General features: G+C 53.1%; 2 protein-coding genes across 2 annotated transcripts; one reads left to right on the top strand and one right to left on the bottom strand.

Moving 5' to 3' along the window:
- Positions 1-99: 99 nt before the first annotated feature.
- CDC45 (cell division cycle 45) lies at positions 100-24564 on the top strand. The gene is made up of 19 exons (XM_075534431.1): positions 100-206; positions 341-400; positions 1262-1354; positions 2865-3002; positions 3570-3716; positions 7242-7297; positions 11482-11530; positions 12642-12703; positions 13430-13480; positions 14805-14924; positions 15534-15665; positions 16192-16290; positions 16800-16961; positions 18789-18927; positions 19017-19100; positions 20997-21115; positions 21935-22011; positions 23316-23382; positions 24435-24564. The coding sequence occupies exons 1-18, from the start codon at positions 156-158 to the stop codon at positions 23378-23380; spliced, it is 1704 nt and encodes a 567-aa protein (XP_075390546.1). The 5' UTR covers positions 100-155; the 3' UTR covers positions 23381-23382; positions 24435-24564.
- Positions 24565-26693: 2129 nt separating this feature from the next.
- On the bottom strand, positions 26694-27350 carry CLDN5 (claudin 5). The gene has a single exon (XM_075534549.1). The coding sequence runs from the start codon at positions 27348-27350 to the stop codon at positions 26694-26696; it is 657 nt and encodes a 218-aa protein (XP_075390664.1).
- Between the last annotated feature and the right edge of the window lie 599 nt (positions 27351-27949).

The following is a 27949-nucleotide window of genomic DNA, read 5'->3' as shown; positions in this document are numbered from 1 at the left end:
CACAATGTGGTCCAATCAGAGAGGGGGGCGGGCTGAGCCCTGAGCAACTATTGATTGGCGGCTCTCGGGCCAATGGGAAGAGCTCTGCCTTGGCGGGAGTCTTGACCGCCGCTGGGACTCTCGGTTCTCTCGCTAGGTGTCCGGCCACCGTGGACATGTTTTTGTCCGATTTCCGCAAAGAGTTTTACGAGCTGGTCCAGACTCAAGTGAGGCCGGGTCTGGGTCCCTGGCCTAGGTGGTGGCGGGGGCAGTGAGGTGGCGGGGCGGAGGGGGGGGGGGGAAGGTGTCGCCGCGACTCTTGTCGCTCCACTCACCTGTCTGCCCTCTCTTCCCCTGACAGAGGGTCCTTCTCTTTGTGGCCTCAGACGTGGACGCTCTTTGCGCCTGCAAGATTCTTCAGGTGAGCCCCGCGGATCCGGGGATGGAAGTGCCAGGGGAGACAAGAGAAGACCGGTCCCCTCGAGTCCTCAGATGAGAATAGAGGCTCGGTGGGGGCTGAAGCAGCGACAGCTGCTGACATCTGGAAGGGTGGATTAAAGGAGCCCTGACCAAAGTCAGGATGACCCGTTAATATTTTTACAATGGCCTAATCCAACCCAACCATTGCCTTCGGCTTAATTCTCACTCATAGGGACCCGATATGGTGTGCGAGGCTGTAAATCTTTAGGGGAGAGGACAGCCTCCTCTCATGAAATGGCTGGGGGGTGGGGAGCACAGCTGATGCTGTGGCTAGCAGGCCAACGCTTTCCAGGAAAAATGGCAGGATTCCTTGGAAATGTGAGGTTTATGTGAGGTTAAACATTTGATCGCTGACCACAAGACAGTTGAGGGAGGCAGAAAAAATGAGGTGCTGTATCAAGGGCTCAGGTAGAAAACAAGTGTTTTGAGAATGATGATGGAACAAATTACAAATATGCTTGACACAATGGATGTATATATGGATGGTGATAAGAATTGCACGAGCCCCCAGTAAAATGATTTTTTTAAAAAAGACAGTTCAAACCCACCAGCCAATGCACAAGAGCACGATGAGGCCATCTGCTTCCTTAAAGATTCACCGCCTCAGAAACCATGGAGCCATTCTACTCCGTTGTGTAGGGTTGCTCCCCTCTTTGTCGGAGTCCATGGAATGGCCACTCGATTTTTATCAAGTCTTCCCTCCATCCACCCACTTTATTGGTTCCATTCTTGGTGTATCTCAAGATTAATCATAAATATCCTAAATAAGACAAGCGCTGAGACTGCTCTCCCCCGCCCCCAGGCTTTGTTCCAGTGTGACCACGTGCAGTACACGCTAGTTCCAGTGTCTGGGTGGCAAGACCTTGAGAGTGCATTTCTGGAGCACAAACAACAGGTATGAAAAGCTGTGTCATAAGATCCTTGGTCTTTGGGACCCATTGTAATTTCTGAGTGCATCGTAGCATGCTTCCTAATTCTGTCATAAATTGCATTTATATGTAAGTAACAACTGCAGTCAGCAAAGTGGGTGAGAGGGAAAATGAAATGTATCTTCTGATGACTTAGCCTTAAGTTGTGCAGGCAAAAATCAACAAAAGATAGTAAATATGATCCACAAAAATTCAGCTGTTAAGGGACATGAAATTTAGCAATTCTTTTTTACTATTTTTATTCTTTCATTTGACCTATCAATATTTCATGACCTTTCCAAGTAAATATGGCCCATGTTCCCACTTGAAATCCAGAAAGATAGTTTCTCCCTTTGTCATTTAAGCAAGAGATCAGGAGCCCTCTCACCTCCATGTGGGGCCTTATGTAAGAAAGGTAGGACACACAGGGGTGGTTGGAATGTGGAAGGAGACACGAGGTATCCTTGGCCACATCTGAGATAAATCCTGGCCTAGCGTTCCTATCATCATGTAAGGGAACTCTGCCCATGCAGAATTTATAAGGACAGAATTTTGACTGGAAGAAATACAGTCAGATATTCCTTAGAAGTGAGGATGGTGGAACTTATCTCACCTGCTTTAGACATGTGATCAGAAGGGTCCAGTCCCTGGAGAAGAACAACCTGGTTGCTGTGGGATCCAGCCCCACCATCTAACGGGTCCTTAAGAGCTGTGTGCACAATTAATGAAGAAAAAGATGGTAGACAATGGAACACAGGAGTCTCATCTCTGGAGAAGAGCTAAACTGAGACGATCAAGTTTATTAAACTGCAATAAGGTTTTATAGTAACGTGGCTTGCAAGCCTCTTGTTAGTACATAAAATAAAATGGGCTATGTACTAAATTTGAATATCCAGCAGCCTCTAGGGAAAACTTCAAAGGAAGTGTCTGACAGGAGAGTCAATAATGGTGTTAATCCCTCCTGCAGAATGGTAAACAAAGGCATCAGATGCTCTTAGAGGTGTGTGTGTGTGTGTGTGTGTGCGTGTGCGTGCTTATCAACATCTGGAGACTGTGGAGGTCTTCTTCATAACACTGGTGCCTGGTTTTCCAAGCACTGTAGTCCAGAGAGTAGAGAATAGGCCATTTTCACCTTCTTCCTCAGTTTCCCACAGAGTCAGGAAAAAAAAACCAAAAAGAAGCCTTGGTACAGCAACTACAAGACCGAGCTGAACTGCAGCAGTGGTGAAGAGGGTGACACAGGGCTTGACCAGGGTTTGTTCTTTTGTTCCTAGGCTTGCTGACTGGGAGTAGCTGTTGAGTTAGGTTGTGTCGAGTCAGTTCCAACTCAGGGACACCGTGAACAACAGAACAAACGACTGCCCTCTCCTGTGCTGCCCTCACAGTCATTCCTGCCTGCTGTGTCTCAGCAGACGGGCTTGGAGGCCTAGAGCAGGGAAGTTGAAGGGCATCCTCAGTGACTTGACTTTATAATATAACCTTCTTTCTTCCCCCCAGTTCCATTATTTTGTCCTCATAAACTGTGGAGCTAATGTCGACCTATTGGATGTCCTTCAACCAGAAGAAGAGGCTATATTCTTTGTGTGTGACACCCATAGGCCTGTCAATGTCGTGAATGTGTACAACGACACCCAGGTAACTGGCCTTTGGAGCTGACACTGTAGGCTGGGCCCCACCCTCCTCTCCCATCGAGCCATCTGTTCCTTGTTATGCCATGTCCAACATTCCAGCTGGCACTCTGAACAAGCAAGGGTCTCTCTCCCCGGCGGGAGTCTCAGTAACCTGAGGGAAAAGACCTGGTCTTGTCCACCAGTGATGAGGAACATAGGAACTGAACTGAGGGGGAGGGGATGGCTCAAAATGGGTGTTTGGGGATTTTGATTGACCTGAACCTGCCTTTTGTCTGTCCTTGGCTCTTAAGCCTAGCCCTACCCCATTTCATAGCAGGGTCCCTGGAAGGTGTTTCCCTGTGACTGCTACCAGGGCTAGCCCTTGCCTACCCAACACTTCACTTAGTGGACACACACACACTACCTGTGAGGGCTGACATTCTCCTCAAACAGGCGGTCATTTGCATACACAGAAGGCTCACGTTCCCCTCAGCTCACCCAGAAGAGATACAATTCTGTCAGGAGAAAAGACCCTTGCGTGGGTATGGAATTTCCCGTTGAGATATTTGGTTGCTTTTTGTTTGGACCATAGATCAAGCTGCTCATCAAACAAGATGATGACCTTGAAGTCCCGGCCTACGATGACATCTTCAGGGACAATGAGGAGGAGGTCGAAGAACATTCAGGACCTGAAAGTGACGGGTCAGAACCATCAGAAAAGCGCACACGATTCGAAGAGGTATGTCTGAGCCATTCTTAGCCCACCCTGAGGGCAAGGGGTAGCCCCAAGGTCAGGGGTCAGTCTCGGCGGGTGCCTTGCTGGATCTAAATGTAATTCCAGCATTGGGTGCAGTACGGAGTGCTAGAGGCAGGGCCGTGGGACCAAAGGGCTTGAGCCAAACCTCAGTGTCACTGAGCTGCGGGTCTCTTCTGGATCATAGAGTCCCATCAGATGCAGCTAGACATGGGAAATCCTAGGCCTAAGCCTAGAGAGCTCACTTTTTCTTTTGAAAGGGATCGTGTAAACAAAGAGCCCTGGTGATGTTGGTGAGGCGCTGCTGGGCTTCAGAGGCAGAGGTTTGCACCTTGCAGCTGTTCCCTGTGAGAAAGACAAAGCGGCCGCTCCTGTGAAGAGTTACAGTCTCAGAAACCCTGAGGAGCAGTGTTGTTCAATCCTATAGGGGCTCTATGAGCTAGAGATTGCTGAAGGGCGGCGGGGTGCTAGTTTGATGTGTGTGTGTTCATATTTGTGTCTTTGAACCCAAAATTAGCCATTATTGTATTGCAGAGAGAAATGTTTGGTACTAACCACAGGTCAGCAGTTCACAAACACCAGCTGCTTCATGGGAGAAAGACGAGTTACAATCTCAGAAACCCACGGGGCAGTTTTCCTCTGTCTTTTCAGGTCACTTTAGGCTAGAATTGCCTCAGTGGCAGTGAGTTTTCTTGATAGCGATCAACTACCTAGTTTTAATAAAATTACAGTTCTGTATAAAGCAAGGTGCAAAGGATCAAACATTAAGCCGTTCTCTGAAAGGTTGGCTGTTCAAACCCACTAGCTGCTCCTCCGGAGGAAAATGAGACTGTCTACTCCCATAAGGAGTGACTGCCCCAACACTAGCAGTGGACTGGGCTTTGGTTAAAGAACAGTAGCTCCCACACCCATCTGTCCATGCTAACACTTAACTCGGCCTGTGAAGTGACTGCGTGAGAAGTGGCATGTGGCCCCCGTCTTCATCCAGGCCCACATGGTCACTCACAGGGAAACATCGGTATGCAAAGACTCAAGTGGTCAGTACCACATGGGCCATGGATCCTAGCTGCTTGCCTATCTGGGGCTTGGCCTACACACCGGGCCTGCCCAGTTCTAGCCAGCACTGCTACCAGAGGGAGAGCTGCTGCCGGAGGCCCTTCCCCCTCCGAATGGGAAGGGATTTTCATTCTAGGAGAAGGAGTCCTGGGGGAGCAGTGTGTTACCGCCAGGTCCACAGTTGGAAACCACCAGCCACACTGCAGGACAAAGAGGAGGCTCTCTGCTCCCGTAAAGAGTTACAGTCTCAGAAACCCACAAGGCAGTTCTGCCTCCTTCTACCCAGTGGAGAGTTTTGAGTTTGTGTGTTTGTTGTTGTGGAAGAGGCTGCATGACTGCTAGCTCCTGATCCTTAGCACATTGCATGTTGGTTTTATAATATTTCATTGTGTTAAAAAGGAAGGCTTTCACAGCAGGTCAGGCTTCCATTCAAAAAAGTCTTGTCCCATTCAGTGACAGTCATTACAATGTGTCAGCAGTTCCCTTCTGACTTACATTCTGGTGGTTCTGTTTTGATTCAACTCCTTCCCTTGTTCCCTTATATGAGGGGTACCCCAAAAAACACGGAATTTCCCCCCAAAGCTATGTATTTAAATTATTTTCCAAAATAACCCTAATCACCTTCAAAATACTCTCCATAACACTTAATAACTGTTTGAATGGCTGACAGCCGCGCCCTCATTTTTTTCTTCACCTCATTACGTCATTAAATCACTGTCCTTTCATGTCCCTCTTAATTCACAAAAACAAAAAGATTGCACAGAGCAAGGTCAAGTGCATGGAGTAAAAGAGGCAAGTTGGGTTCTTGGGGTTTTTTTGCCAAAAACTGACAAACTGAGATGGCTGCATGAGCAGGTACATTGTCGTGGTGGCAAAACCAGCCCCCAGTGATGGCTTTTTTCTTGCACACTGCCACGCTATCTTTTCAGAACCTCTAAATAGAAAGCTTGATTAACAGTCTGACCTGGTAGAACCAACTCCAAATGCACTATGAGTCAACATTTTCGTCCGTGTAGGAAGTTGACGGATGTCCACAATGAGGTTTGTCATCAATCAACATTTCACCTTTTTTGAAACAAGAAAACCACTTGTACACTTGTGTTTTTCCCATAGCACGGTCCTTGTAAGTTGTGTTCAACATCACAACACAACGGCATTTTACCCAAGCAGGAAAAAAAAATTTCACAGCCACGCGCTATTCTCTTAAATCAGCCATCCCCAAAAAATGAGGCAACTGCCTTTTTTTGAGCAAAACTGCTTTTACGAAAAAATTGACTGTGACCAGAGAGAACCTTCCCAGACAGTGCTACTGGGTGCACTAACTCAGAGCCAGTTGCGCGATGCTCGCCTAGCGGGGAAGAATGCGAACTACGAAAGCGCAATTCTGGGTTTTGGGTACCCTCATACTCCCCTCTTGGTGTTAATGTCGCAATTGGCAGTTTGGTCTCAGGTGGGTGGTTCTTTAAAGAGGGCAGACAGCCCTTGAGGTGATAAAAATTATTTGTGGACCAATCTGTTTGCTAGTCACCAGGTGACACCAGGGGTTAGTTTTGGTTCAAGGCTGGATGTGTGGCTCAGAGCAGTGGTCTCAGGGAATCTTTCAGTCCAATAGATTTGGGGTTTGTGTGTGTGTTCATAGGGAGGTTGGGATCTGTTTGTATTTTCAAAGCCTTCTGAAGTTCTGGTCAACATTTTTCCCGGTAGGAGCCTGGTGGTGCCATTGGGTAAGCATTGGACTGCTGGCTCTTTTACAGACTCGGAAGCCCTCTCTAGGGTCCCTGTGACTCGGGATCGGCTCAGTGGCCTTGCTTGTGGTTGTTTTGGTTTAGATGTACCACATTATATGTACAAAGCTTACTGAGCCCAAGAAAATAGAGAAGCCTTACTTCCTTTAGTCACCCTTGCTTATGATCGTTTTCTTAAATACTTCCTCGTCAACCATCCAACATAATCATAGAATCCAAATACAGCTCACGGAAAACCTGAGTGGGTTTGAGTGGAACTTCGGTCCAGAGGCTTCAGCAGCTGATTTGGGGGCACCAAGCCTTTCTTCCGAGGTGCCTCTACATGGGCTTGAACTTCCAATTTTGGGTGAGCAGCTGAGCGTGAGAGGCATTTGCACCGCGAGAGACTCCTAACTGGCCCCCACCCATCCTCCAACTCAGCTCATTATGAATTCTGATATGGAGACTGGCACAAGGCTAGTGAGTGGCTTGTTCCAGGTCACCCAACGGGAGATGGATAATTGTGGGGGGCTCACCCCAAGTTTTTTTCTGGAGCAGAGCTGGTGGAACCATCCCTCCCTCCTCTCCAGGGGTCTCCCTCAGGCACAGGAGGGGAGGATCGCCTAGCCTTTTCTTCAGGAGTATGCGTGCAGAGGCCTCAGCTATATCAGACCCTTCTCTGGCCATGAGGCTAATTCCCTGGCATCTTGTGCTCTTTGTTCTGGCCCAGGAAATCGTGAACCAAACCATGAAGAGGAGGCAGCGAAGAGAGTGGGAGGCTCGGAGGTGAGTGGGCATCAAGAGCAGCACGCCCATGGTCAGGAGCAGCACCTGAGCCTGTATGTCTCCAGGGAGCTGTGCAAAGTAATCCGTTGTCTGGGGCATGGAGTAGGTCTTAACTGCCTGGAGAAAACTTGGGCTCCCCACCACCTTATCCCAGGATGGCTGGCTGCGTCCAAGGGGTTCCCCAATCTGAGCCCTCTGATAGGGGCGTGTTGCCTTTTCTTGAATTTTACTACGTTTTCCAGAGGCTGGTGCTTTTGTTTATAATTAATGAAGTAGATGTGGGTGTTGAGCTTTCCATAGGAAACTGGGCTCTCCATAAGTCTACTTCAGTGTCTATTACATAGCTGGTGCTGGTGGGTTTTTTTCTTAATCATTTTATTGGGGGCTCGTACAACTCTTATAGTCCATAAATACATCCATTGTCTCAAGCACCTTTATACATATGTTGCCATCATCATTTTCAAAGCATTTTCTTTCTACTTGAGCCCTTGGTACCAGCTCCTCCTTTTTTTCCTCTCCCTCCCTCATGAACCCTTCATCTATAAATTATTATTTTTTCATGCCTTGCAATCCCTTTACCTCCTTGTCTACTGTCCATCCCCTAGGGAGGGGGTTATAGGTAGGTCATTGTGATCAGTTCCCCTTTTCTCCCCCCACCTTCCCCTTACCTTCCTGGTATGACTACTCTCAGTATTGGTCCCGAGGAGTTTATCTGTCCTGTATTCCCTGTGTTTCCAGCTCTTATCTGTGCCCATGTACATGCTCTGCTCTAGCCAGGATTTGTAAGGTAGAATTTGGATCATGATAGTGGGGGGGGGGAAGCATTTAAAGAACCAGAGGAAAGCTGTATGTTTCACTGGTGCTGTATTGCACCCTGACTAGCCTGTCTTCTCCCCACGACCCTTCTGTAACGGGATGTTCAATTGCTTGCAGATTGGCTTTGGGCCTCCACTCCACACACCCACCCCCATTCACATGATATTTTGATTTGGGTCTTTGATGCCTGATAACTGATCCCATCAATACCTCATGATCACACAGGCTGGTGTGCTTCTTCCGTGTGGGCTTTGTTGCTTGTCAGCTAGCTGGCCGCTTGTTTATCTTCAAGCCTTTCAGACCCCAGATGCTATATCTTTTGTTAGCCAGGCACCATCAGTTTTCTTCACCACATATGCTTATGCACCCATTTGTCTTCAGCGATCGTATCATGGAGGTGTGCACCCAATGATATTTTTTATTCTTTGATGCCTGATAACTGATCCCTTCAGCACCTCGTGATCACACAGGCTGGTGTGTTTCTTCCATGTGGGCTTTGTCGCTTCTGAGCTAGATGGCCGCATTTTTACCCTCAAGCCTTTAAGACCCCAGATGCTATATCTTGATAGCCGGGCATCATCAGCTTTCTTCACCACATTTCCTTATGCACCCACTTTGTTTTCAGTGATCGGGTCGGGAAGGTATCTCAGAGTGCCGGATTATTAGAACAAAGTGTTCTTGTGTTGAGGGAGTACTTGAGTAGAGGCCAAGGTCCATCTGCTTCCTTAATACTAAACCTATAAACATATGTACATATACATATTTACATATGTACATGCCTGTATTTAGACTGCTATGAATACCCTTTGCTTCCTAGTTCTTTCCTCTATTTCCTTTTATTTTCCTCTTGGCCCATTATCATGTTGAGCCTTCATTTGGGTTTCAGTAATTCCTCTCAGTTACATTGCCCTTGATCAAGCCCTACCAGACCTTCTCCACCCTCCTCGCCATCGATTTTCCATCACTTGTTCCCTTGTCCCTGGGTTTGTTAGCACCCACGTCCTTTCGTCCCACCTCCCCCTCTCCCATGTCCCCCCCAGAACTGTAGTCCCATTGTTCTTTCTTCCTGCTTGTTTATCCCATCCTGATAGACATGCAGCAACAATATGCACAAACACAAGACCAAGCACAATAAAGCAACAATAGAAAATAAAACCGTAACTATAACAACAAAAGAAAAGTCTACAGATAGTTCAAGGTCTATTTGTTGTCCTTTACGAGTGTTTTCCAGTTGCATCTGATGAGGCACCACGCCCTGGCCCCACAGTCTATTTTTGGTGTTCCCTGGGGACTTCATTGCTCTGTTCCCCTTGCTGCTCTGTTGCACGCCCTCAGCGTCTCACCTTGGTTTGGCACAATTCCCGCCATGGTGGTATGGGTCAGTGAGGAACGTCGTGTCTCGTGGTGCGGCCGACCCTATGGTCCTCTGCATTGGCTGCTCTGAGCAGAAATTGCCCTCAGGGCTTGGCAGGCCAGGATGTGCTTCACTCTTTTTTCCACCCCACTCATTTGCTTCTGTGTGCTCTGATCAGACACGTCCCTCTCCTTGAGCTGTAGCTTCAGTGCTGTCCTCTGAAATGAATTCTGGGGGTAGGGGGTGGGGGCTGTCCACTTAGTTGGTAATGGGGCAGGCCCCTCAGGTCTCTTTATTGGTCGGTTGTTGGTGTTGTTTTTAATGATGTGGAAAAATCCCACAACAAGCAACTACCAGCACCTGCTGAGGTTCATGACCTTGCCTACCCAATTCTGAAAACATACTCTGGAAGTGAATTTTGCTGATCGTTCAGGAAGTCAGTCCTTGGAGGTCTGGTTGGACTGCCCTGCCTTCACTCCCTGTTGTCACAGTCTCAAGCTAGAGGGACGGACTCACTGCCCAGGAGCAGGCACCAGACCAGACTGCAGACCCGCAGGCCCCAACAGGAAGCACCGCTGGGTTCTCACATCTTAGGGTGCCTGCAGCCAGACGTGTGACCAGGTTCTGCCTCTGGATCCATTTTCCATTCAACCATTTAGACCCAGTTTGATCCATCTTAGTAATGGTATGATTGTAATACCCCTCACCCCACTTCCTCCCTGGGTTTGCTGTTTCTGCCCCTCCTCTCTTAACCATACTGAACTTGGTCCTGGGGTCAGTGCTGTCTTTGGATCTCAAATGGCCCATGATTTTAAACTGTGTGTACCTACCTCCCTAGTGTTACTGCTCCCCTGATGGACCTGCCTATTGTTTGGCTGAAAATTGAACTGGGGTCGGGGTCAGTTGTGCTCCAGACTGGAAAGGTCCTGGGGGCTCCACCAGTTTCTATCCAACTAGCAAACGCAGTCTTTTTAAAATCCCGTTTCTCACAAGCTTTGACAGCCCCCTGATTTTGTATTTTCCACCTAACCATTTCTTATCATTCTTGGCTTGCCATGTCCCTTCTTTCGGAACTGGCGATTGCGTCCCATATTTGCTGTGTGTATAAGGCTCTAGCAAATATGTCAACTCTTCCGGAAATGCTTGCCTTGGAGTACTGAGATGGTGCCATTTTGCATGCATAGTGTCTGTCAGGAAGCCCTGGGAACGTACCTGGGCTGTTCACCACAGGGTCAGCAGTTTGAAAGGTGAAACTTTCTGCTCGCATAAAGAGTCTAAGCTCAGAAGCCCACTGGGGCAGTTCTACCCTGTCCGATAGGGCTGCTATGAGTCAGCATGAACTCCTTGGCAGTGAGTTCGGATTTTTTAAGAGTATGTGTCAGTTTCACAATGTAACTGTTCAGCGTTGTCAGTACAGATTCTGACCTAACATTCACTTAGTCAAGGAACAGTTGTCATAGTCAGCTGCCATTGAGTCAGTTCTACTCATGGCAACCCCACATCCTGCTCTGGGGTTAGCTTGCCTGTCAGCTTACCAGAGGAGCACTGATTGTCAACTGAACGGCAACCATTTTAGGGGAAAGACAGTATCTTGGGGAAAAAAGACTGCCGGGCCCACCTTCCCCGGTTTTGCAGTTTTGATTCAAACCTTTAGGTTTGTGGTCCAGCACAGTCCATTTGCGCCCCCCGCCCCCCCCCCCCCGAGGTAAAGTTGTTGGGGCTGGTAACCCCAGGGCACTCTGAACCGGCCAGCCCTTCCCTCCTCTAGAGAAAGAAGGGCTGTCGGCTCCCTAAAGATTGACTGTCTCCAAAGCCCTAGGGAGCAGTTCCACTGTGGCCTATGGGGCTGCTATCAGTTGGAATCTACTCCATGGCCGTGGCTTAGGGACCAAAAGAACAGGACCATGATTTAATCTTCATGTCTTTGAGTATTGTCAGGTTTAAGCCTTTTTCAAAACTGTAACACTCACTTCATGGCTTCCCATTGAGTGCTGTGCGCTTTGTGTCCTTACAGGAGAGAAATCCTCTTTGATTATGAACAGTATGAATACCATGGGACATCGGTAAGTAGGGAAGGACATGTGTCAGTCATTATCAAGCTGTAGTGCGAAGGATGCATTTCCTAAAACCTGAGGGATTTTAGCGGAGAAAGACGGGGCTTTCTATTCCCATAAAGCGTTACAGTCTTGGAAAACCACAGGGGCAGGTCTACTGTCCTATAGGGGTGTCATGAATTGGCATGAACTCACTGGCAGCGAGAATGCAAGTGAGGGATCTTAAGAGGCCTCGACAGCCCATTTGAATTCTCGCTATGTAACATTCCAGTGAGCGAGGTTAGACAAGAGCTGCTACCTCCCCCATAAAATGAAGATGAGAGTCTGCATTTCAGCAGCAATTGTGAGGGGGCACCTGGCACTCAGTCGAGACTAACTAAAGTCCAACTAACACAACAGTCACTGTTTTGAGCCCCTTGGCAGCCCTCATTGTGGAGCCATATAACACCAGTGTCCAATGGAACATCCTGTGCTGGGCCTCGTGCTCTCAGTCTGGTGTCTCGTTTAGGGTCATGGTTCCCTGATCTTATGAGAGTCCACCCCTTTGCCTTTCCAAGCAGTGGGGTGGGAGGGCTTCCATGCTCAACCAGAGAAAGAACCCAGATGGCCCATCCTCCTCCCCCATATGGCCACGGAAATACCACTGCCTCTAGATGAGGGGAAGCGGGTCCCCATGGGAATCCTTTTCTGGAGGAAGGTCAGCATCTGAAGATCAGGGGGACTTGAGAGTCTTTACTCAGACACTGGGCCCCCTCAGCAGCTCTAACCCAAGCCCAGACCCTGTGCCCACAGGGAGGCACTGCGGAAGGCTTACACCCAGCCAGGTCTGTCAGGAAGACCCAAGTGGTCTGAGACCCAAATCTGCCTCTGATATTCAAATAACTGAAACAAGGACGCAGACCAGCTGGCCTTTCTGGAAGTGTCTGGCTGGACCATCAACCAGCCGAAGGGTCTGGCAGACAGTGGGCTCGTGGCTGTGACTTAGCAAAGGAGGACATGCAGGTCACTTCAGTGACTCTCAGTCTTGCTCACCCTGAGCTAGTGAGTACTGGGTCCCCACAAGGGTTGGTCCCACCCTGTGTGTGCCCATCCACAGGCCTGGCTTCCTCTTCTCTTGCAGTCAGCCATGGTGATGTTCGACTTGGCCTGGCTGATGTCCAAGGATCTGAATGACATGCTCTGGTACGTGGCACCCCGGCTGCCAACTGTAGGCGGGATCTCCCCATTTGGTAGAGGTCAGTGCCATTCTGGCTTCTTCTGCAGGCAGCTCTGCCCTGTGGAACATTTGGGGGAACGCCCGAGCTTTCTCTTGATGCTGTGACTCCAGGTTGCGTCATACAAACTCATGGGATAAGACTGAGGGTGTGTGGCCAGGTTGGAAGTTGGGGTTCAAGTGCTGGGCCCCTGCTGTCTGCTCTAGGCCCCCAGCCTTTCTGCTCATTCCATTTGAGATGTAAATATGGCAGCCTCCCAAGATGGCTGGGTGACACCTTCTCCGAGTTTGCCTGCTCCCTGCTCACCTTATAAGCTTGCTGGAAGAGGCCACTGGCCAGGCTCCGGGAGCTCAGATGAGCCTGGTACAGAGACGAGCAGGTGCTGCTGAGGCTCGGCCTCCTGCTATGGAGCCTGTGAGACGGGCGGCCACTGAAATCCCTGCTAACTCTTACTAGCCATGTGGAAAGCATGATCCCAGCCAGACTCTGGGCCAGCCAGTGGGCCCTGTGCATGGTGTCAGTGCAGAGACCCCTCATCTCCATACAGAGCTGGGCACCCAACCTTCTCAGCCCCCTAGGTGGAAGTCCCCACGCCAAGTCAGGACTGCCACTGGTGGCATCGGCAAGCTCACTGGCATGTCACTTCAGCCCCATCTGCCACAGGCTGGCCCCACACCTGCTTTTCTCCCCGCAGGTGGGCCATCGTGGGACTGACGGACCAGTGGGTACAAGACAAGATCACCCAGTAAGGACGTGCTCCTCTGCTTGGGGTTTGGGTGATGTCCATGCTGGAGTTCCACTGAGACCAGAGCAGTGCTCCTGCTGGGCCTGGGCTCCAGTTGTGGCAGGAGGAGTGTGTAATGCCAGTGCTTTCTGGGGAGACCAGGTAGTCCTTCATTCTCGAAGGTTCCACCAGGTGGAGCCAGAGCAGAAGCGTGCAAGCAGACCTCGAAGCCACCGGTGACTGAGCCTGTTTGTAGGTGTATCGGGAGTGAGGTCCAGGGGTAGAACTAGAGTGGGCAGGAAGGGGCTGGGGGCCCTATTTGGAAGGCAAGTGGGGGAGCCTGGTGAGGGTCTCCAGGAGGGCTGTGTGCAGCCACCTCCTGGCATTGCTGCTGCTACTCATTGGTATGAACCAGGGAGCTGAAGATGATGCCTGGACCAGCCTTGCCCAGCGTGGGGATGGGGTAGGTGGGAGTGTTGTCTTCCCGTGCCCAGCCAGCCAAAGCCTCTTGGTGCCTTGGGAAATCTAAGAGCTTTGACAGGAACCTCCACCCCAAGCCTTTCCCCCACAAATGGGGACCAAGCAGGTATCCCAAGTCTGTTGCCTGGCACTGCCTTGGTCACAGCTACCTTAACACCAGAATGACCCCTCAGGCCGTTTGAAGGGCTCCCTGTGTCATCCCTGCCTCCTACCCAGGCAAGCCCTTGGGGGGGTCCTGGAGTGCTTTCTGCGGGTGCTCCTTGGCACACCCATGACTTTAGGGCCCTTCTCGGCAGGGGTGTCGAGGCAAGGAAGATTTAGGGGTGTCTGTACTGCCGTCATCTCTAGCCAATGCTGTCCCTTGCTCACTGTCCTTGCCAAGCAGTCCCTGGAGGCCCAGTCCAGTGGCACGCTCTCCAGCACAGCATCTGCTATTGCCCTTGGTAGTGCTTGCCATCTCTGTTCCCAGCCACCTCAGTTATTGTCACTTGGGACCTGCCACACATGATACACGGCGGACTTGGTGGCACTGTGGGCTAAGCATTGGTCTGCTGGATGAAAGGCTGATGGTTAGACTTGAACCCTCCTTGGAGGCAAATGGGGCAATCTGTTCACATCAAGGTAACCTCAGGGGTGCTCTAGTTTCATAGGATCTGAGGCAGAATTAAAGGCAATGAGGGTTTGGGGGGTCCCTTGTGTGGGCAGAGGCCAGGTAGCTGGGAGTACCTCGACTGCAAAAGCAGCACAGCTGCCGCTTTGAAGGGGATGCAAATCGGGACAGGGTGGCCCAGGGCGAGCAGCAAGACTTCCTTGATCCAGCCACAAGCTGGTGTTAGCTACCCGCCACATCTCCGTTTCTTCGCAGAATGAAATACGTGATGGACGTTGGCGTCCTACAGCGGCACGTGTCCCGACACAACCACCGTCACGAGGATGAGGAGCACACACTCTCTGTGGACTGCACGCGTATCACCTTCGAGTATGAGTATCCTTCCGTCGGCCTTGCTGCCCCAGCTCGGAGGGGCGTGGCCAGGGTGGCGCTGGCCTGGTCCTTGAGAAGCCAGCCCATGGGAGTTTGGGGATCTGAGGCACCTGTGAGCCTCAGAAGTGTCCTGGTGGTGAGATGGGCTCCGTGTTGGTCCGCAAACTTCAATTGACTCCATGAGAGTGAACTGGGGTTTAGAGGAGGTCCCAGAAGCTGTAGTGGCCTGTGCACCGGAGGAGAGGTGCCACCAGGAAAGTGTATGCTGACAGGCACTGGTGTCGAACACGTGGCCATGGGCGCCTGGGGGGAGGGACAGAGTGCTGGCAGGGTGGACCACATTCAGTCGTATCTGGCTGTGAACACTGTCCTACTAACTGACAAGGACTCCTCCATTTCTTGGCCACTTGGGGCTGGCCTTGTGAGCCTGCCCCACCCAGGCAGGTCAGGATTTGTGCTCCCAGGAGTTTTGTGATGGCTATCCAGATGAAGCCCCTATCGAGGACGAAGGGCCAGGGACCACAGGCGGTCTGCTGGGGTACACAGATTCCGGGGTGCAGTGGGCCCCCTGGGTGGGGCAGCGCCAGCCAGCATTCCTTGACTGCAGCCCAGCCTCCGCCTGGCCCTCTACCAGCACTGGTCTCTCTACGACAGCTTCTGCAACACCTGCTACACCGCTGCCAGGTTCAAGCTCTGGTCCGTGCATGGGCAGAAGCGGCTGCAGGAGTTCCTGGCGGACATGGGGTGAGGGGGCCGCTCTTCCGCAGCTTTGCTGAAGTGGGACTGGTTCTCAAAACACACCTGATGTCCATTTGGACCTTTGGTTCTTCACCACTCAGTCCCCAAGCGCAGTCTCAGCACCGAGGGCTCCTGCTCAGGTGCAGCGGTGTGCACTCTGGATGGCTGTGTGTGATTAGGCAGTTGTGTGTCATTGTGCACAGCCGGGTGCATTTGTGTGTGGTGTGCAGGCGTGGACATAACACAATGCAGACAGCTGGGTATGGTTGTAATTCCCCCTTTTGGGGGGAGGTGTCTCAGTCCCATGGGTGTCTAAATCAGAGGTTCCCAAACTGACTTGGCCTACTGCTCCTATTTCAGAAAAACAAAAGGTTCAGTGCCACTTGCACACCCCACTCCCCGTACTCTAGCCCGTCACCCAGGATAAAAGTGTAGACCTCTGCTTTTGCCTCGTCCCCTTTGGGAAACGCTGGTCTGAAGGTCTCCTGTACCCACAGAGCACACGGGTGACCAGGCTCTGCTGTCTTTGCAGGCTTCCCCTCAAACAGGTAAAGCAGAAGTTCCAGTCCATGGACATCGCCTTGAAGGAGAATTTGCGGGAAATGATTGAAGAATCTGCAAATAAATTTGGGTAAAAAGACAAAAACCACACCCACCTTGCCGAAACTTCTCGAAGTCAGGGCTTTCGTTGCCGTCTTAAAATAATGCAAGACATTAGAACAGTTGAGATGAGCGTGACCTGAGTCCAGCCAAGCCCTGGGCACCGAAATCTCTCAGAAAACCCCTGCAGCTCCACTGAGTCAGGGTCATGTCGCCTGTCCCTTGCCACCGAGTGCTCGCCAGGCCAGCAGCCCCGGGGGTCCGAGGGTGATGGGGGCTCTGCTGCCCAGCTCAGCTAGTGGCTGTCCCTTTTGTTCCAAAGCAGCAGCTGAGGTCGAAGAGGACTGTTGCTGCAAGGGGCAGTTAGGACACCACCTCCCGGGCCCTCTGGGCAGGGAAGCTGGTGGGTCTGGGTCAATTCCCTAGCAGGCTGGGTGCATCCTTGTAGTGATGGACAGCCTAGCCGAAGAGTTGCTCGCCCTGGGCAGGCCAGCCACGGCCTGCACCGGGGTAAGTGTGCTGTGCTTCCTCCCGGCTCAGGATGAAGGACATGCGTGTGCAGACATTCAGCAGCCACTTCGGGTTCAAGCATAAATTCCTGGCCAGTGATGTTGTCTTTGCCACGATGGCCTTGATGGAGAACATCGAGAAAGATGGTGCTGGGACGGACAGCTTCATCCAGGCCCTGGACAGTCTCTCCAGGTAGTGGGCATTCCCATGGCCTCTCTCAGACTCAGGGACCAGGTTGCTGGGGCCACTGTGAGTGCCTGTGTACCCAAGAAACACACTTAGGTATGGCAGGCACTACAACCAGGGCGGGCCCTACAGGCTTTCTGCCCATCTGCCATGTTTTCAGCATCTAGTGTTACGCCTCAGAGTGCTAACTACAAGGTCAGAGTTTGAAACCACCAGCCACTCTTTGGGGGGACAAGGGGACTTTTGTGGTCTTTCCCTTTTTTCCAAAATGATGGTTTTCAACCGTTTTTTCTTTCTGTCCTCCTAGCTCTGCCGGCAGTCTTGGCTGCCAGTGTGTTGGGCATCACTTGGGGGCCTTTCTTGCATTTCTGACCCGCCTTTCCTGGAAATATCTTATATTCTTTCCTTCAAGCCTCTTAGCTTGTGCAGTAGACCATTCCAGTTTCCATCTCTTCTCAGCCCGGCCCCCTGGTGGACGGCCTGCTTTATCGGTACCGATATTCTGCTGCCCCACATTGTCTTTCTTCCACCAACTCCAAGTGGGATTTGGCCTCAGGGCTTTTGTGTTGCCTGTTGCGGCGTGGAGTCCGCTGCCCCTTTCAGAAGGAGGCTTGATCCAAGAGCTGCCGCTAGCCTGCTCGTTGGTGCCGACGCTCCACAGTAGCAAGCCCTGTGGTGTCCTGCTGCCTCCCGAGACCATGTTCAAAGTACTTGAGATGACGTCTCGCCATTCTCTCGGTCACTCCTGGGTTTGGACGATTGTCGTGTATCTGGCAGTATCGTAATTTTACCATCATTTGTGTGCTGGTTTCACTTTTTAGAGTTCAAGGCTGAAGCTGGTTCCACCCCTCCACTGTATTCTGGCAGCCAGCGCTGCCAAAGAGAAGTCGGAGCCATTTTGATTCTTGTTTCTCTATAAGTAGCCAGGAAGCTCATCAGGGCTCATCTTTTATTGATGCTCAGCGTTTCTTCTTGATGGGTCGGTGTGAGACGCTTGTGTCCTGGCCTACACTGGGTCCTCAGATAGGCCTTTTCGGTCATTCAGCTTAGCAATGTTTCCATTTCTTCGTTCGGCTCCACACATGCACATCGGTGTTGCTTTTCCTTATTCTCTCTCTCGTCCAGGGTCTTCATCTTCCAACTGATGTGGAGGCATCGTCTTTCATCTGTACCCCTCTAAGAAGTGTTTTGCTTCTCTGTCATTGCACGAATGTTCCGTTTCTCACGGCATCCTGTGAGAAAATGGCCCCAGAGAAAACTGGATGCACCACTTTCCCAGATGTCTCTGTTCATTTAAATTTCGCTGTTCTTCTCAGCACCGTCCGGTTTTCTCTTAGGCTATTTTCTCAGGCCGCAGGTCCTTCCCAGCAATCTTGGGACTTACGTAGCTAAGAAGGTGCTGTGTAAGACTGCTGAGCTCCAGGTCTTGGCATGGCCCCACTGAGTAGAAGGCATCTCTGCATCTTGGAGGGTGGGAAGCCCATGGTGATCCCTAGAGACTGCTATCTGCTGGGTGCAGAGGCCTTACAATACCCCATAGGAGCCACTGCAGTTTAGTCAGAAGAGAACCCTCCTTGGGGGTGGGGGGTGCTGCAGGTGGAAGAGAACAACCAATCTGTTCATAAGTCGGGCATCTTCCCTGGCACTTCTCTTGTCTTCCAGCACCACTTTTTGCTCCCTCTCCTATCCTCATAGGCCAAGCCATTTGTATTTGTTTCTTCCTTTGGAGTTAAATAACAGGAACTCTGAAGGCAAAGAGACTTGTCTCCCCAAACCACCTTCATCAACCAGGAACCAAGCGCGGTCGATGTCACCTGTCTGCTCCCATTGCAGGAGTAACCTGGACAAACTCTACCTCGGCCTGGAACTCGCCAAGAAGCAGCTGCAAGCCACCCAGCAGACCATTGCCAGCTGCCTGTGCACCAACCTGGTCATCTCCCAGGGGCCTTTCCTCTACTGCTCTCTCATGGAGGTCTGCCTCCCCCACCCACGTAGACTCAGAGGTGCCAAGCCGCCCTTGACCACCGCCCCACTAACCCCCTCTAACCTCCTCCTCCTCAGGGCACTCCAGACGTCCTGCTATTTTCCAAGCCAGCCTCCCTGAGCCTGCTCAGCAGACACCTGCTCAAGTCTTTTGTGTGTTCGGTGAGCCCCTGTGGAATTCTGGAACTGACCTCCAGGCCACCCCTGATGGCCATTTGCCAGCTGCAGGGCATGGGAGACCCTTACTTTTTGCTCAGTCATCCCGTGGAGTCAATGCTCATTCATAGTGACCCTGTTGAGTAGAACTACCACCTAAAGTTTCTGAGACTGTAAATGTTTACAAAAGCAGACAGACAGCCACGTCTTTGTCCCATGGAGTGGCTGGTGGGTTTAAACCACGGACCTTGAGGTACACAGCCTAGTGCTTAATACGCTGCACCACTAGGGCTCCTCTGACCCACAAGCTTGAATTTTGTTCTTCACTGGCTAAGTCACTTGGGCTAGGAGGGCAGGGATACAAGTCCCATGATGCAAGTGGGGGCAAGAGGCTGTTGGACCAGACTGTCTTCCCAGCACATGCTTGTGTCCCAGGTTGACATCCCTAATACCCACCTTGGCCGCTGGCCTAGATGTAGTCCTACACCAGCAGGCATTGAACAGGTGCCGCCCAGGCTGTGACTATCATCCTAGACTTCGAAAACCCCAGAGACAAAGTAAGAAGACGATCGGAAGTGATTAAAAGACGGAGTCGAGTAGCAGGGCACAGGGTCGGCATACAACTCAGTCAGCTTCCTTTACAATAATGAAGAGAACTCTCTAAAGGATGTCAGGAGAAAATATCATCTCCAACAGCCACTCCAGATGCATAGGAGTAAATCAAAGTTCAAAAATCAAAAGCCCTGTACAAAAATATGTTTCTGTACATGCAGACTCCCTACCCCAGGTTCGATTCCCAGCCAGTGGACCCAGGCTGTGCGGCTGTGCTGTTGAACCAGGCTTCAGCAGAGCTTCCCCTAAGACCAGGAGGAAAGGCCTGACAGTCAACCTAGAGGAAAATCTCATAGCTCGGAACGGTTTGGTGCCAGGTTGGCGGCACTGCGGGCGTTTTGTTCATTTGTGCATGGGGTGAGCAGGAGTCAGGATCCACTGCCCTTTCTAAGTAGGAGGGCAGGGAGCCCTGGTGGCGTAGTAGATACCTGTTGGAGTTGTAATGGTGAAGTCAGCAGCTTGAAACCACCATTGCTCTGGAGAAGAAAGACGAGGCCTCTCCTGGTGAAGAGTACCAGTCTCGGCAACGCCCAGGGGCGGTTCTACTCTGTCCTCCAGGGTTACTGTGAGTCAGACCGGATTCGATGGCCGTGAGTACAAGCTGTTTTAGCTTGGCGTGTAGGCACGAAGTTGTCTAGAAGTTACAAGCTGTACAGATAAAATTGACCACAAATCGGCAGTTCAAAACCAACAGCTGCTCAGTGGGAGAACCAAGCAGCCACTCCCTTGAGATGGACAGTCTCAGAAACGCAGGGCCCGAGGGAAGTAGCCGGCACCGGGCGTGGGTGGGGGTGTAAGATTAGCACCTGGACGTCACTTACACAGTACACTGAAACGGACTACTGATGGTGTGGTGTTTACACATGGGGCTAACCATCCAGTCAGCATTTCAAAACCACCAGCCGCTCCGAGAGAAAAAGACGACGAGGCCGTCTACTCCTATAAAGGTTTGCAGTCTGAAACCCACTGGGGCAGTTCTACCCTGCCCTGTGGGTTTGCTGTGAGTTGGAATCAACTCGATGGCAGTAAGTTTTTGAGATTAAAAAAGAAGAAAATGTTCTAAGTGATTGTGGTGATGCTTACCCAAATCTTTCATATATGATTAAATCATTGAATTGTATGATAAGTGGATTGTATAATCCATATGTCAATAAAGCTGGGTTTTTTTTTTAACAATTCTTAGCAGGGAGGGCAGGGCTAGGTGGAAAGTTGTGGCGCCATCGTGGGCCCTGGTGACTGCTCCCGGTACTGCAGGCTCTCAGGACTGACAGCTGTGCCTTGCTCCCCCAGACCAAGAACCGACGCTGCAAGCTGCTGCCCTTGGTGATGACAGCCCCCCTGAGCGTGGAGCAGAGCACAGTGACTGTGGTGGGCATCCCCCCAGAGACAGACAGCTCGGACCGAAAGAAGTGAGTAGGTTATCCGCGAGGGCTGCGTCCTAGTCCTCCGGCCCTTGACTGCACCTGGGATCTCTTTAGGAATACAGCAGGTCCCCGCTGCATTTGGGCCAGGGAAGCCAGACTTTGGGCCTGCAGTAGAGGCCTTGAACCCAGCAGGGTGTCCAGGGCTGTCCGTCCTGGGTCCAGCCTGCAGGGCTGGAGAAACAGACAATAGAGAGGACGGTGAGTGATCCTAAGCCTGGTCTGTAAGGGAGCTAGTGACAGTGACCACGGTGACAAAGCCAGGCAGGTGCCTGTTGTGGGTGCCCTGCCCTAGTTTCACTCCTAAAGGTTTTATTTTGAGTCCCGATGTCAGGTCATTAGGGACCTTGTCCTTGTAAAGGGTGTGAGCAGATGGTGTCTTCACAAGACAAGTGATTGTCCAGGTCATCAGTGGACTCCTCGGGCACCATCACCCCAGAAACATCCCCATACAGAAGAGCAGGAGGACTGGACTGAGTGGCCACATTGTCACACCCCACCTTCCGGCCCCAAGCTAAAAAGGCCTCAGGACTCCAGGGGTGCGCTGTGCAGGCCTAAGGTGCAGAGGTCCCGGGCACGACCCTTAGCCTGGACCCAGGCCGAGGGGAAGGCTCCCCTTGTAGGGAGACAGGTGACTGCTGCAGCTGTCCAGTAGAGAAAGTGAGCTCTAGTGGGTGGGACCCAGGGAAGGGGGCAGATAAGGACAGGGAATGTACAGGGTTATGCCTGTGTCTATTGTGGGGACAGAGGGGACCAAATGGTCAGTGCAGGGAGCTCGGCACCAAGTATGTCCCTCCATGTTGACAGCTTCTTTGGAAGAGCGTTTGAGAAGGCTGCTGAGAGCACAAACTCCCGGACGCTGCACAACCACTTCGACCTGTCTGGTAAGAGCCCCTCCCCCCTCTGACAACCCCCCACCCACACAGACGTACATACACTATGGCCACCCTTCCCGTGCCCACTCCTGAGCAGGCCTGGTCAGCCTCCCCTATCAACCTACTGCCAGGCAGAGTAGAGCTGCCCCAGAGGGTTCCCAGGCTGTGCTCTTCCAGGAGCAGACTGCCCTGAGCGGCCGCTTCGTCCTAGCCCAGTGCTGAATCAGTTCTTGGAGCTCCTAACCCCTGTGCTGCTAGGGCTCGTTGCCTATGATGATTTCTCAAATTACCCAGACCTGCTTCTGTCAAGTTGATTCCCACTCACGGCAATACTGGGGTTGAGCTGCCCCCTAGGGTGTCTGGAACTGGCAATCTACGGGGGCAGCTAGCCTCATGGGTTTGAGCTGCCGACCTGATGGTGTGCAGAGACTGAGAAAGCAGTAAGGTTTACAATAGTAAATGCCACCCTCCAACTACTGTGTTCCTGCTTGTTGGAGAGGCCCCTGCCTCCAGCCCCAGTGGGATGGGACAACATGACAGCCACCTGCCTTGTGGAAGAGAACATTGCCCCCATACCAGCCTTGGGCAGGAGCTCACTTCTTGCTGTCCCTGCCTCCATATATTCATGGGAAGGGTTTAAGATGAAGCAGACATGTGACCCTGCGAAATTCTTTGACAGTGTCTGCTACTCCTTCCCTCCTGGTCCTGGTGGCCGTCCCAGGCCAGGCCTTGTGCCAGCAGCCTAGCTTAGCTCAGCACTGGTTTGGCCCCTCCAGGTCAGGCCATGGCTTTGGCTGCATGACCCCAGGTGGCTCATAGGTGAGAAGGCCGCTGCGCTGTCTGTATGGGCAGCCTCTGGGCATAGGTCTCCACATGCAAACCTGGACACATGGAGCTGGATCACCCTGACCCAGGTCCTGGGTTCACCCTGTGAGATGGCCCTGGAACACAGGGCAGTAGCCAGCCCTGTCCCATCTATGCTGATGAGACTGGCCTGACTCTGAGCCCTCCAAGCCCACTGGAGAAGGTTCTCCATCTCTGTCCAGTTCTGCAACATCCTGGCCTGTCACATCCCCCTAGTACTCCACCAGCAGCTGGCACTGGTACCCAACTCCCTGGCAGGCCCTCTCCACAGAGGGACAGGTATGCGCTCTACTGGTCCATGGTACCATGGAGTGGACTGGTGACAGGGAGGCTTTGTGCCGGGTCTGCTGCTCACTGCACACCCACGCCCGTCCTCTCCCTCCTTCCCTCACACCCCGCCCTCCCTCCCCCGCCTCAGCTGACAAGCTGTTTTTCTTTCATTACTACAGTAATTGAGCTGAAGGCTGAGGATCGAAGCAAGTTCCTGGATGCACTTGTGTCTCTCCTGTCTTGAAAGTGAGTTAGCGGGGGAGGGAGCTGCTGGCCACACCCTTGTGGGAACCCCTGCCATGGGAGCCGTCCCTGCTGGAAGAGCCCTCAGACCCGAGCAGGATTGGCCAGCAAACTTTCCCAAGAGCATCTTGTCCCTGGCTTCCCACAGTGCCACAAAGGGACGTTTTTTGAGGGAACTAATTTCATTAGCAAGCCCTTTAGAGAGAGCTGGCATTTTGGCCTCGCCCGGCCACACCACAGGGACTGGGCATGCAAGACAAGGGGCTATGCAGACTGTGTGGCGCTGCTGAGAGCAGAGCCCTCAGGGTTGCCTGCAGGAGGCGCTAGAACCCTCCCTCTATCTTGGATGGAGCCCACAGAGGCCCCTGGCTGCCGCCATGAGGTGGGGAACAAGCAACACAGCAGAGGGTTTGCATCAGCTCTGAGGGAGGGTCCTCAGTACAAGGAGAGTGGCTGAAGGCGGGCAGCACCCCAGATACCCCACACCACCACCATTCCTTAGGGACCCACAAAGCAGGCCAGAGATGTAGGGGTGGGGATCTGTCCCTCACCCAGGTCCTGCCCACCCTGTGGGCACACCTCCAGGGCACAGTGACAGCTCTTGTTAGGCAGGGATCACTAATGCCCAAGGCCCCCTGCCCCCTTAGCAGAGGTAGGAGCTACAAATCCTCCCATCTGGGCTGGGGTGGCTCTTCTGAGAGGGGATAGGGGTCTCAATCCGGGAGGGGCTCGGAGTCAGACTTGGGATATCTCTCAGCCATCAGCAGGAGGTCCCTAGGTGACATTTAGTTGCCAGAGCCTGTCCCTCCTCCTGTGATAAAGGAGTGTCCTGTCCAGCCTTAGCCGGGCACAGTCCCAGCTCCCTAGGGTGGAACAGGAGGGTGCGAGCACTGCTGGGCATTACAACGTAAAGCCACAGGGACAAGTGCCAGTGCTTTACCACACATCATCCCCTGCAGGACCAGGTGCCTGCCCGGTGCATACGGCTGGGTACTCTGTCGACGTGAGGGTGCTGGGAAAATTGTGACATTTCTTTTACACCTCTCTGTTTGCAGGGTCCGCTTCCTTCAGAACTGAGCGCCGCCACCTTATTTATGCTCACAGCTTTTATTTAGCCTATAAATTATGGACTTAGTTTTAGATACCAGGAGAGTTTCTTCTTCAGAGAATAAAATGTCATTTTATACTCCTCTCTTTCCTGGACGACTGCTTGGGCTCAGTGGGGGTGCATGCCCTGGTCATGGAGAAGGACAACAAACCAGCAAAGGATGGGGCTCCTCTTGTTGGGCCCAAAAACGACCTTCCCCTCTATCGCGCCCTGCCCTGTCCTCGGGCCCTTGGCACCACTTCCTCCCCAGTCAAACCCTGTGTCTCCTGTTCTGAGTGGTTGGAGATTGGGCTGGTCAAGCAGTGGTTCTGTCTTGAGATGGTGGTGGGTGGAGGAGTGATGACCTTGAGCCAGGGCAAGCCAGGCTGTTACAGAAGGGCACTGGGCACCCCCTACTACCCAGAACCCCCCATGGATGGAGCTGGGTGGGACTTAAAGGACTACCGTTGCTTTCTGAGAAGCAGGGCTTTCCCAGTTCACATGCTTTGGGGCCAGCTGAACCCTGAACCCCTGTGAATGTTGGGGGTTCCAGAGGGAAGGAGGAAGTGGTCTGGAGGCACAAGTGTAGAACCCAGGCAGGCTGGAGGGGATGCCCTGGAGTCAGGAGCTTTCCGTGTGTGTTGAAAAGAGCCAACAAGTGGCCCTGCGGTAAGGACACAGGAATGGGGCCAGGTTCTCAGCGGGCCCCCAGCGGGAGCTTCAGCAGGGCCTTTTGGGAGGAATGGATGCTAGAGTCAGAGCTTGGTTTGAGACCCATTCTGTTCTCATCTCTGCCCAGACCATGGGTAGAGGGTTGGCCAAAGTTCCTTCAGACATGGGTTTAGCTGGCAACACCAGACTCCTCGGGGCCCTTAAGTCACCAGCTGGCCACTTGGGAAAACTCAGAGGCTGGACCTGTGCATGTTGTGTCCCAGGAAGACAGGTTGGTGTGGGAAGGGCTCACCTTCCCAGGTTCAGAGACCATTCAGTACAGCCCAATCTGTCCATGGTGGGTACAGAGGCTAGCAGAAAGTTCAGCCCTCCTGGACACACCTTCCCCCTGACTTTCATCCGACATCTAGGACTTGGCTTTCAGAGACTGCTTGTAGCCCTCTGAGTCCATGCCCACTGTGGGCACCTGCCACAGGATGCTGCCCAAGCATTCTGTAGTCAGCCCTGAGGCTGACCTAGGCCGAGGCAGGTGCCAAACTGGGCATCCCCCAACTCAGCCGCAGCCTTTTGGGAGAAAGTGAAAATGCCTTTTTGTCCCAAGTACACAGGACAGTGGGAAAGAGCCCAACTATATCATTTTCCTTTAGATAACTCTGGTGTGGGATGGTGCTGACTAGCCACAGGAGGGAGGGCTGGGCACGCAAGATCAGTAGGGACTGAAGGAGAATCAGCACCAGGCCTGCCTGTCCCAGAGCTGGCAGAGCGACTGGACAACCAGCAGCCAGTGTCTCTTCCCCATGGCAATGGGGCCATCGAAAGCTGCTGAACCTAGAGGCCTGGAGCTGCCCTTTTTCCTGCCCCATCCTGGGAGGAGACGGCCCAAGGCCCACTTTGTGGTATACTAAGGAAGGTGAACCCCAAGGGGGATAGGACAAAAAATGTGAGGCTGGTGCCCAGCATGCCCATTCAAACACCCCACCACCACTCACACTAGCCACCAAGTCTTGCCGGGCACGGACAGGGTGGGCCCTGCCTACCCTCACCAAACAGCAGTGGCTATTCTGACCACAGAACACCTCATTTTATCTCTGGATGGGGTTGTGGCTTGTGACCCCCACCTGCATGAAGGTGACAGTGGGGTACAGGGCCAGGGATGAGATCATTGGGCTTAGAGCTCCTGGGGCACAGACTGACTGGACAGAGGACAGGACACCGGTGAAGGGTGTTTAAACCATTTACTAAGCAGATTCTCATTCCTCTGAGCTGCGGGGGAGGCTGGAACGCCCTGCCCACACGCCTGCTGGGGAGCCACCGGGCTGCGGTAAGCAGAAAGACCAGGCCGAGTATGAGGTCCTGTGGATCTGGCACCACGGATGGAGTGAAGGATGCTGGGCGTGCCCGTCAGCAGGGTCCGGCGACTGGCTGTCGGACACAGGGCCCCCGAAGTGTCGCCAGGAAGCAGCATCTTCAGTTGGGTGACCCCCGAGCCCCACCCACCTGGGAGACGGCGGGGCACTGCACCAGTCCTCCGGGGTGCGCTCACGGGCCGAGTCCGTCAGACATAGTTCTTCTTGTCGTAGTCCCCGCCGGCCGCGGGGCGTCGGGGCGCAGAGTACTTGACTGGGAAGCTGAAGTCGGGGCGGCCGGCGCAGGCCCAGGCCCCGCAGCACACCAGGCCACCGCCACACATGAGCAGCGCGGCGGCGGCCCAGCCGATGTACAGTGCGGCGCCCAGCTCGTACTTCTTGGACGTGGGCACCGCCGGGTCGTAGAACTCACGCACCACGATGTTGGCGAACCAGCAGAGCGGCACCAGCGCCAGCAGCCCGCAGAGCGCGTAGATGGCGCCACCCGCCAGGGCCACACGCGCCTTGGCCGGGCCTGGGGCCACACAGGTGGTGCACTGCGCGCCGGCCAGGGTCACAAAGAGCGCCACCAGCGCCAGCAGCACTGCGCCCACCGTGAGCGCGCGCGCTGCCTGCACCTCAGCGCTCAGCGCCAGCACGGAGTCATAGACCTTGCACTGCATGTGCCCCGTGCTCTGCACCACGCACGACATCCACAGCCCCTTCCAGGTCGTCTGCGCCGTCACTATGTTGTGGTCCAGGAAGGCAGTCACCTGCCACATAGGCAGCCCGCATGCCAGGATCAAGCCCACCCAGCCTACTAGGCACAGCACCAGGCCCAGAATCTCCAGAGCTGCCGACCCCATGGCTGGAGGCACGCAAGCCCGACGGCTCCCGGGCCCCTGCGCCCGCCCGTGTGACAGCCTCTTGGCCTGCTGTCCGCCCTGCCTTGCGTCTGGCGGGGCCCCTTGCGGGCTCCCCCAATTGAAGGCTCGGGGGTGGACTCTGCCTGCGGGGCTCAGCCCCGCCCTGGCCTGGGGCAGCCAATCCGCACAGGGGCTGCTGCTCCACAACCAATGACTCGCCTTTGCCACGAGGATTTGAAGGGGGGTGGGGGTGGGGGTGGCTTGGGAGCCCCGCCCCAGCCAGCCCACACCCACCCCTCTGCTGTCTGTGCTCTCTGAGGGCCACCACCCTGCGTGCTCAGCGAGTCACCAGGAACGGCACAGGCCTGGGGAGCTAGCCTCTAGTCAAGACCCCCACTTGTGGCTTTCTGAAATGGGGCTGGGGTACCCACTACCCCAGGCCAGCTCTGCTCCCGCCAAACCCTGGGCATCCTCCTCTCTTCGTGGCCAGTGGACCCCTCTCTCGGTCCCTTCTCTGGCACAACAGCACCTTTCTCTCTGTTCCTACAGAAAGCTCCTTGGAGTTCAAATCCCCCTCCTTACTCCCTCTGCTCTGCCTC

The sequence above is a fragment of the Tenrec ecaudatus genome, chromosome 16 (assembly GCF_050624435.1).
Source record: "Tenrec ecaudatus isolate mTenEca1 chromosome 16, mTenEca1.hap1, whole genome shotgun sequence".
Taxonomy (NCBI): domain Eukaryota; kingdom Metazoa; phylum Chordata; class Mammalia; order Afrosoricida; family Tenrecidae; genus Tenrec; species Tenrec ecaudatus.
This window is presented reverse-complemented; position numbering and strand designations above follow the sequence as displayed.